Source organism: Ruditapes philippinarum, unplaced genomic scaffold, assembly GCF_026571515.1.
Source record: "Ruditapes philippinarum isolate M1 unplaced genomic scaffold, ASM2657151v2 ctg5032_1_1_1_1, whole genome shotgun sequence".
Taxonomy (NCBI): Eukaryota; Metazoa; Mollusca; class Bivalvia; order Venerida; family Veneridae; genus Ruditapes; species Ruditapes philippinarum.
This window is the reverse complement of record NW_026858205.1, coordinates 2,413-12,173: the sequence shown is the minus strand read 5'-3', so window position 1 is coordinate 12,173 and position 9,761 is coordinate 2,413. Positions and strand designations below refer to the sequence as shown.

The following is a 9,761-nucleotide window of genomic DNA, read 5'->3' as shown; positions in this document are numbered from 1 at the left end:
GCTGCCAAAACTATAAAACAGTTGTGTAAATCCGACAATGAAAGTAAGTAGTCAATTTTCTGTACAAAAGTTATAAATATTAACATTTGATTCTGATTTTCAATGTAAACAATGATTATAAAAGTGAAAAAAAAAAAAAGAAGAGAAAAAAAAGATTAACATTTCTTTTGAATAAGAAAAATATTCTGATATTCTGGTATATCCTTGAATAACCCAGTAAACAGACCATCCTGATTTTGACATGTGTTCTCTCCTCTTCATTTTACTTGCTGTATTAAAAAAAATATTTCTTTAACTCTAAAAATGAGCAATTTCATCTTTTTCAACTACATCAAAATGACTTGTGTATAAAGTTAGTTGTGAATCTCATTCAGATTAGTTATATTTTTTTCTTTCCAATTTTCAGATACTAAAACTCTGGCTACCAATATCTTTGATGAATGGATGAAAAAAGTGAAGGGAAATAATAATAACTCTGGTAAGGCAGATGTGTGTAACACTTGTAAAATAAATTATATAACAAATATTGCATGCCCATAAAAGGATTTTATTTTTCTTTCAGGTGCTTTATTTCATAATTAAATTGCTGTAGGAATTCATATATACCATATTTAGTCATCTCTTAAAGATGGTTTTTGTTCTTCCAATTATTCGGAATGTATGTTATATGTCACAGAGTCTATGGAAAACTCTAAATTGTCAATTACGACTGTTAAAGTATTTGATTGTTTAGACCCCCTTCAACATTCAGTCTGTCTTAAAAGTGGATGAACTTGGTAGCCAATAAAAAATGAGAAAATACAGCTCTCCTTGTGCTTAAATTAATAAAAGAAATTTGATGGATTATCATTGACAAAGTGGTTGTTGTGAATATTGCACTTGGATATTATAGATCAGTGCAGGTTTGCTAATGCACCGGTCATTTGTTTTACCCTCACACCTTATGGGCAGAGCAGCATGGAAAATGTACCAAATTTTTACTTTCTGTTCATCCCACACTTCTTGGTCAATTTGCTTATTTCATTTAGGCATCAGATTAGAAGTGTATATTTTAAATGGACATTTAGCAGGGGTTTTAGCACCTGACTTACAGATAGGAGTCTGTGTGGGAGGTTTGATACCTTCAAATGTCAGTGTCAATGGTTTTGCTAGAAATATGGTGAATATTCCATGAGGGATGCTTATTTTTTGTAATAAAATACTGATATTGTGTCATTTAATGGTTTTTTAAGGCAATTGGGATTTAATACACCTATTGCATGCTAATGATAATTCATATAGCATTATCTGATTGTTTAAAACGTTCAAATTTTGATGTCCAATTCAAGGTATAATAAACAAATCTTCTAAAAACAAGATATGCGAACTGTACTTATTTCTCTCTTCTTGATAAATCAGTGTGATAATTTGATTTTTATTGTTCAGAAAACTTTTAATGATAAGGTTAAGTGTTTGTGCTTTGTACAATACGTTTGGTGAACCTACGAAAGGATCAGTGCATCTTCTATACAAATGGATGTCATTGCAGGTGTATTCTACATGTAACTTCTATCCCATATAGCCTCCCTGAACTCTATTGCAAATTTATTTAATTAATGATCATAATAAGAACAAAAATCCAAGTTTCTTTGATCTTGCAGAAAAACGTGTTTCTTCCTTGTTTAGAATAAAGATCTAATTCTGGACAAAATGCCATGACAGGCTTTTTGTAATAAATTTAAAAAATTTAGTTTTGTAGGACCCATAGGGGTTTTTAAATGATAATTTAAAAAAAAAGGGGGAAACCCTTTTTTAAAACCCTTTTAAATTTTAAAAGTTTCTTTGCCAAAAGGTTTTTGTCATCTGCTTACGGGTCGGGGACCTTTTAACCAGCCCATTTTTTTTTTAAAAATTTTTCCAATAAAAATTCAAAATTTCTAAAGCTAAAGATCTGAAAATAAATTAAATTTTAGAAATGTTTAGCTTTTTTCTGTCATTTTTGTCCAAAAATTTAAACAATGGTAGAATTGGGGAAATTTGGGAAATGGAATTTTGTGTCAAAGAAATTGGTAAATTTTAAAAAAATAAAGGGATAAAAACTTTTTCCAACAGGGAAAATGGGAAATAATTATAAAACAAGCTAAAAATTTTAAGGGGGAAAAAAAATGGGATGGAAATTGTACAATTTCAAACTTTTGGCATTTTTTCTTCACCTTAAGAAAAACATGTTTCTGTTGTTTGTAAAAGTTGATGATGTTACATTTAGCTGTGCTTGTTTTCTTTAAATTTTCAGATCTGGTAAGTAAATTAAATGAATGATTTGTATGTTTTGTCTATACTTGATACATGTCATGTCAGATTTTACATTGAAAATAAATGTTGAATTTCACTTTAAACTATAGAAACAATATGAACATCCTTCAAATGATTGAATCATAGCTTTATAAGCATTGAATTTCAGGAATATGTCCCACGTATAATAAACATGCAGTTTAATTATAAAACAATTTTACAGAAATGCTATATAAATTGGCATTGTAGGGATGACCTATAATTCAGGGAAAAACCAGACTAGTGTTGTTTTTTTTGGTTACAAATATCTATACATGCATCTCACCAATGTTTGCTAGAATCCTATTGGCTGCTGATCCTTTTTGATGATTGGTTATAAAAGTCCGTCAGTTGTAAAACACTAACACCAGCCCATACCATGAAAAGGGCAGGGGACATGAAATCCTGGTGCCTGGGTCAATGCAGTGGCTGGAGGGGCCGTGGGTATAATTGAATAGTGAATTAGACACTGGAAAAAGGTTTACCTCAAACATGACAAACTGGGCTTCGGTGATTAATTGCTTGCATGGAATATGAAAAAAAGTTCCCTGTGTAAAAAATGCATACTATACATATTACTACTAAATTAACTCTTGTGCATAGAATATGGAAAGTTTCGTGGGTAAAAAATGCATTTTAAAACTTTAGGTTCCTACATATTACTACTGTATATACTGATTGCTTGTACATGTAATTTTATACATGATGTCTTATACTTAACCTTTAACCTCCTAAATTTGTTTAATGGACTTGCCCTAATTTTGAATTTGGATCAGTCCATTTGATTTTAATAATCAAAAAAACAACTAGTCTGATTTTTGAAACCATAATAGATAATACTGACTTTCAAGGAAGGAGTTTACAAATATGCAAATTCAGTAGGGTAAGAGTTGAAGCTACAAGCAATTCTGTCATAAGAGCATTATATAAATATATATATATTGTGTAGTAATTGTATGTCTTTAGAAAAAAATGATTGAGTAATAAAAGGATGAAATATAAATTCATCCAGCGAGTATGATATTTTCAGATGATAAATCAAAGAAGACAAAGAAAGACAGGAAAGACAAAGACAGGGATGAGAAGAAAGACAAAGACGAGAAAAAAGACAGTAAAAAATCGTCCAGTAGCAAAAGTGATAGCAAAACGAATAGTGAACACAAATCATCGCACCACTCGGAGCATAGATCGAGCAGCGAACATCGAAATAGTAGTGATAGTAAATCAAAGAGCAGGGACTCTAAACACTCGCACGATTCTAGTCATCACAATCACAAGTCAGATTCAAGTAAAAAGAACCGAGACCGCGATCAGAAGATAGAAGAGGAGAACACAGATTCTAATTCCAATGATAGTGTCGAAAGTGACGATAAAGTGACCGTTAGGCAAGGTTCGGGGCTCAAGTTGCATATTAAATTAGGAAATGATAAGGAACGGACCTCAAGTAAATCAGACGAAACAGATAAGAAAAGGATGTCAACTGTTAAAAGACCGCCAAGCAAATTTAGATCAACAGGTTGTTATATGTTGAATAAAGATTTGTGTTTTTTAAATGATTTCGATCGTGTAAGAAGCACAATCTAGCAGTGCCTTTAAAAAAAAAGAAAAGGAAGGAATTACAGGGTTTGAGTATTACTAACAGACGAGTTCCTATGATCATTCACTTTAAAAAAAAATGTCCCAACCTTTGTGAAACTTATTTTACTTTTAAACATAAATTCTTTAATAAAGAATTACAAGTTTTATAAAAAAAAAAAATCAAAGCATGCTCTTTAGCAGACATTTTTTTGCGTATCTGAGCTGAATTACATTTTTGTAATGGCTGAATTACATTTTGTAATGGCTGAATAACATTTATGTAATGGCTGAATTACATTTCTGTAATGGCTGAATTACATTTTAGTAATGTAACTTAGGTAAATAAGTAATTCAGTGAGGACAAAACAAAATTCAGAAAACCAATACAGCTTATTCATAACTTAAGTTGAAAAGAAACAAGTAGTAAATAGTGAACTAACACACACATAAACTTTAATAAATATACATATTTTGACTGAATAACTACACATTAGGTTAAGTCTGTAGCGTATGTTCAAGGTAATCAAGTCAGTACATTACTACTTCCACTGTATTGATTGTAAGCAATTACAACTCATCCATTTCAACTGCTGTGATTGGTCTATTTAAAAATTTCAAGATTAAAACCAGCCAATCAAATGCGAGACTGTTGACTGGTATGACTACAGTATTTTGACTGGTTCCAAAAAAATCAAATTTCAAGATTTAATGACCGACCACAAGTTAAATAAAACTTGTTTTTGTTGTGTTAGGTAGTTGGTATGTAGTTTCAGCATTTTTACAGCAGTTGCATGAGGGACACTAAATTGGCAACCAGGTAATAAGAGAGTCATTGACAGGTAAGAACATCAACCCTGAACATTACCATACAATGCATAGTACATATATTAAGGATATATTGAAATTCATGTTGTTGATTTTCTTTTCAAAATGGCAAGAATGAAAGTACAGAAAAATATATATGTAAAAAAAATAATTTTTAAAGTTAACTTGCGAGTTCCTTGCATATATTTATTTCAAGTTCATGTCATTGGAAAGTTTTGGATAAATGTACAATGTCCAAAAAAAAAATACACTAATTATCACAAAATTGGAATGTGAAACAGGTGTGCCACATGTGGCCAATTCTATAGTGCGGGAGAAATTAACAAAGAGATTGCAACAAAAAAGAAGTGAAGTTCTCATGGACCTATTTAAAGATATCATATTTAACCTCTAGATTGTCCTTTTTGTCCGAAATTATTGATGAGATTCTAAAAAGTGAATTGATAAAATATTTAACAGTAATGTTATTATATTATGTTCAGTCCATAGGGTAGGGACAATTTTATGATACGATAATGAAAGGAAAAGTACCATCATGTATATACTTGGTATGGATATTTGTGTTTCAAAGCATGATTGGTGCATTGGTTCAGCTAATTTAAAAGGGTTTGCATTACTGCCAAAAAGCTATAAAAATGACATATGAAGATGTACTGTCATATTGCTGTTTTAGAATGGATATAGGTTTGAAAATAATACAAAATTATTTCAACTACATAACATAATAAAATTCAACTTCACTACCTGATCAGCTACAATGTATCAGGGAGATTCAGAAAAAAAAAATACCATACTGGGATATTGGGCTGACAGCATTCTTTAGACATATAAAGTATCGTATTTTCACCATTTAATGCCCCGTGTGCGTTTTTTCAAAAGGGGGGGTGCTTATTAGAACTGTAAAAATTGCGTAAGATACGTTTTAAATTAAAAAAAAAAAAAATTATTAAAAATACAATTCAATTATAAAAATCTTTATTCATTATGCATTATTATGATCTAATATATAATACAGGATTTTTTTAAATGATTTTACATTACTGGAGTATCATTAAGTGTTATTTTTACATAAAACTATTTGGAATGCCCTTGGATTGTTCTTTCTATGGATTACAAATGTACATGGTAAGATTTTTTCACCTGCTGTTTGGGGTGGAAGGGGCACTAGTTTGAAGGGTGTGCCATTGATTGTAAACAATACGGTATATCGTTTAGTTGATAAGTAACTATTGATTTCCTATGATGAGTCCATACCCTTTCAGTTTACTGTAGTTTAGCTATATGAAGGCTTGATTTAGTATTGAAATACAGGAATAAAATGGTTGCTTAGGCAACTTGTGGTTAAAGTTACTAATTATACCAGATTTCTTCAAATCATCTTTAAAAGGCAATTGATCTGAGGCAATTCTTTTATAGTTACTCTTTTAGTATTGAAGAGGATGTATTCTTTCTTGTTTAAAAACTAGTACTATAACTATTTGAGCCCTGTTACATGACTAGTAAAATAACAGTTAAACCTGCTTCGATGGTTACGAGTAAGCACTTGCCTTATGTTGTATGTGAATTTAGCAGTTTTGTTTGATACTTATAGGGTCAAGGTCACATGGTTATGATAAAGGTCATAATGTCACCAAGGGTCAGTTAAGGTTAATTGAAATATTTTTGGGCCCATTTTATTCACTTCATGACATTTTACTTTTGTTCTTGTTGGGATTTTGATCTATACTATTTTATCTTTCTATATTTTTTTCTGCTAATGTCACTTTCCTATTGGTCAATTTCAAATTCGATATTATCTGATTCTACATAATATTCCACATAGATTTGTGCAATCAAATTTTTAATGAGAATTGCTTTCTGATTATGCAGATTCATACACAGTTTCCTGAAAATGAACTGTCTTGTAAATAATTGAGATTAAAAAGATGTATTTGAAGATATTAAAAGAATGCTCCTTTGAATTTGCCTTAAATTTTTTTGAAAGATATTTATTGCATAAACATTTCTTTTAGCTTTTTTCCTCTCTTTTGATAGATCTAATTTGTTCGGTCTGGCTAGGAAAAATATTGGAAAATGAAGTAAAAATTTTAAAAATTGCATAACTTTTAGGCTTTGGTATATACAAAATATTGAAAGCATTGTGCTGCAATCAATCAATAGCAAAAAAAGCAGTTCAGTTAGGCCCAATAGGTGATTAATGAAAAATAATGTATGAAAAAGAAACTTCTTCAGACCAACTTTACTAAAACCTCATAATTTGCAATGCAGAACTTTATACAAACATGGCGGACTCTAGCCGGGTGTTAAAACCAGCTCATGTTGCAATTACATTATATAACAAGAAAAAGTGTCTGGACTGTTGTCAACTCTCGAGTGCAAGAGTTAGAGTAATTAAGTGTTAGATCTTGATGTAAATACCTGCAGCAGATAAATGGCTGAATACTGCAAGATAAGCCTGCCGGCTTCTTTTATGCCAAGATATGATGCATTACACTCACTTAGTATGCTAAAACTGCATGTAAGTGGTTATTGGGAAAAGTCTCTATAGGGAGAGCATGGTCCTTTTTCATGCCATAAATTTTTTACCTAAAAAGGGAACTGTGCCAAATTCAAACTAGGATAAAGGACCAATTAAAAAAGGACAAAAGGCCCAGTAAATCTTACTTTCCCCTTTGTACTTACCTCTTTTCTGCCCATGTTCCTAAGAAAGTAAGCCCAAACATTCCTGAGGTAAAAAAATAAAGACGGGCAGTAAAGAAAAAGTAAAAACCAGCCCAGACCTGTTTTGAATTCAATCTAGGAAGGGGGCGATTAAACACAAAAAAACAGTATGGTAAAAGGTGAAACAAACAAAATGGACTGCCCAAGATTAAAAAAGTAGACTTGGCCATTACACAAAAAAAACAATAAAAGGTGAAAGTTTCCATTTAACCACTAAATGCAAAGAAGGGTTAAGGGCCAAATTCGCAGATGCACTAAATGGAACAGTCTAAATAAGTTGTGGCATTTAAGCCTGTTTACTGGGAATTAATAACGGTAATTAAGACTAGAAAAATTTAAATTAGTTAGTACTTTAGTGTGCCACTTCTGTTTTGATTCTGACTCAACCCTAAAACAAATGGTAGATAATATTTGTATAAATGGTTTTTAATTATCTGAAAGTCCTTCAATTGATATTTGTTAATAAGAAATGGGTTAAACTCTTCAAACGCGTTAAAAATGTCAACTCGGTACATTTTAAACTTTTACTGGTTGCCTCCCTTTACCTGTTAAGCCCATGTAAAAGAATCTTTTAAGCATGCATTAAATCAACAAGTTTTCCCCAAAATTAACAATTAATTGAATTTTAATTGAATGATTTTTCTTCAAATATTCAAATGACTCAGCAATATGCATGAGGCATTGGAGTGTGGAAAATCAATAGTATATTCAAATAGCACTGAAGTAGTAATATGATGAAATTTTCAATAATAATAAAAAAATTTAAAAAAACTTAAATAATCTTAAGGAAAATATTATAAAATATAGTTTAAATAATCTTAAAAAAATATTATAAAATAGGAAAATAACTTAAAATATAGCTTTGAAACGCAAAATTTTAGTAAAAAATTAAAAAATGATTTATAAACATTTCTATTTGCACAGATAAGAATTAAAAAGAGTGTTATATAATATTTCTTGAAATACTAAAGAAGCCAGGTGAGCGGCCACTTTTAAAGCTTTTCAGACCGCGGGTTTTTAACTGAAGTAAATCATTTTAAATTTCCTTGTGCTGAAAAACCCAGTGAATTTTAACATCAAAGACAGCCTAAAACAATCAAACAGAACAAGGCAATCGAGAAAATTTTAGCTATTTAAATGTCATATTCTTTAAGGAAAAGGTAAAAGAATGAAAAAAAAAAAAACTTTGAGTATTTTTTGTGAAGTAAAATTATAATTTTATGAAAATAATATGGTATGTTATATTGTGATTGATAACATATTTGAGGAATATTACGGTAATATCTACTTGACTTATATATAGAAATAACACACCTGTGGTAAAATATTATTTGATCTCTTGTGTTTTCCTAAAAGGCATTTAGCTATTTAATGTAACACAAGTAAACACATATCATCACCTTAGTGCAGTAAAAATATTAAACTCCAGTAAATTATATAAGGGGGTTAAACCCATTACTGCAGTAAGAATGAGAATATAATTACTATATTCTACACCATATTAATCTTAAGCTTGCTTGGAGCAACTGTTTTAAAACCAATTTAAAACAAGTGCAGACCAAGATAAGAATGGCACATCCACTGGCTGTCTGCAACTTGTTTGCTATTTTCGTTCATTAGCTTAACTTTGAAAAACTCTCCCTTTAAAAATGAAGAATGGTTTTGCCAATTTTGAAATATGGGAAGCCCATTTAAAATATAACAATTTTCAAGTGGGCAAGAGTTTAATAGCTTTTAGTGGTGGGTAAGCTTGTTAATTGTTTGCCAACTTAAATTCACTTGTACCTTTGCCCTTGCCGGTTGGTTTAAAATTTGCCAGGGACCAGGCCCTGACAAGATTTTATGAAGATTTCTTATTTGGGAGGAAAGCTAAATGCACTAGCTTGTGGGAAGTTGGTGGCTGTACTCTGATGGCCCAATTCTTGCCATGAAGTAAGGCCCGGAGCGGCAAATTCGAGTCCTTGCTTTAATATAAGAACCCTGTTTATGAATTTTTTTCTTGTAATATTACCTTTACAGTGCAGGCTTACTTAAAAATTACTGGTAAATAAAATGGGAAATGTGCCTGAGACAGTTATGAATAAAAACATTAATCTAATTTTCAAAAAATGTTGTCCTTTAAAATAAAAATCACATGCATAGAGAAACAATGACAGAAATTTCTTTTCTACAAAAAACAAAATAATAATTTAGTTTGGCCTGTGAAAATTTAATGCTCAATAAATTCAAAGATATTAAAAATGCACGACAATAGTACAATATATGTTCCTGTTTGTGAAAATTGGACCAAATGAAAAATTTTGGAATATCAGTTTTATGTATACAAA

At 30.6% G+C, this 9,761-nt stretch overlaps 1 protein-coding gene across 1 annotated transcript; it reads left to right on the top strand.

The window, feature by feature from the left end:
- Nucleotides 1–3: 3 nt before the first annotated feature.
- On the top strand, nt 4–3,918 carry LOC132752467 (DNA topoisomerase 1-like). The gene is made up of 3 exons (XM_060742793.1): nt 4–43; nt 407–478; nt 3,341–3,918. The coding sequence occupies exons 2-3, from the start codon at nt 445–447 to the stop codon at nt 3,892–3,894; spliced, it is 588 nt and encodes a 195-aa protein (XP_060598776.1). The 5' UTR covers nt 4–43; nt 407–444; the 3' UTR covers nt 3,895–3,918.
- Nucleotides 3,919–9,761: the final 5,843 nt, after the last annotated feature.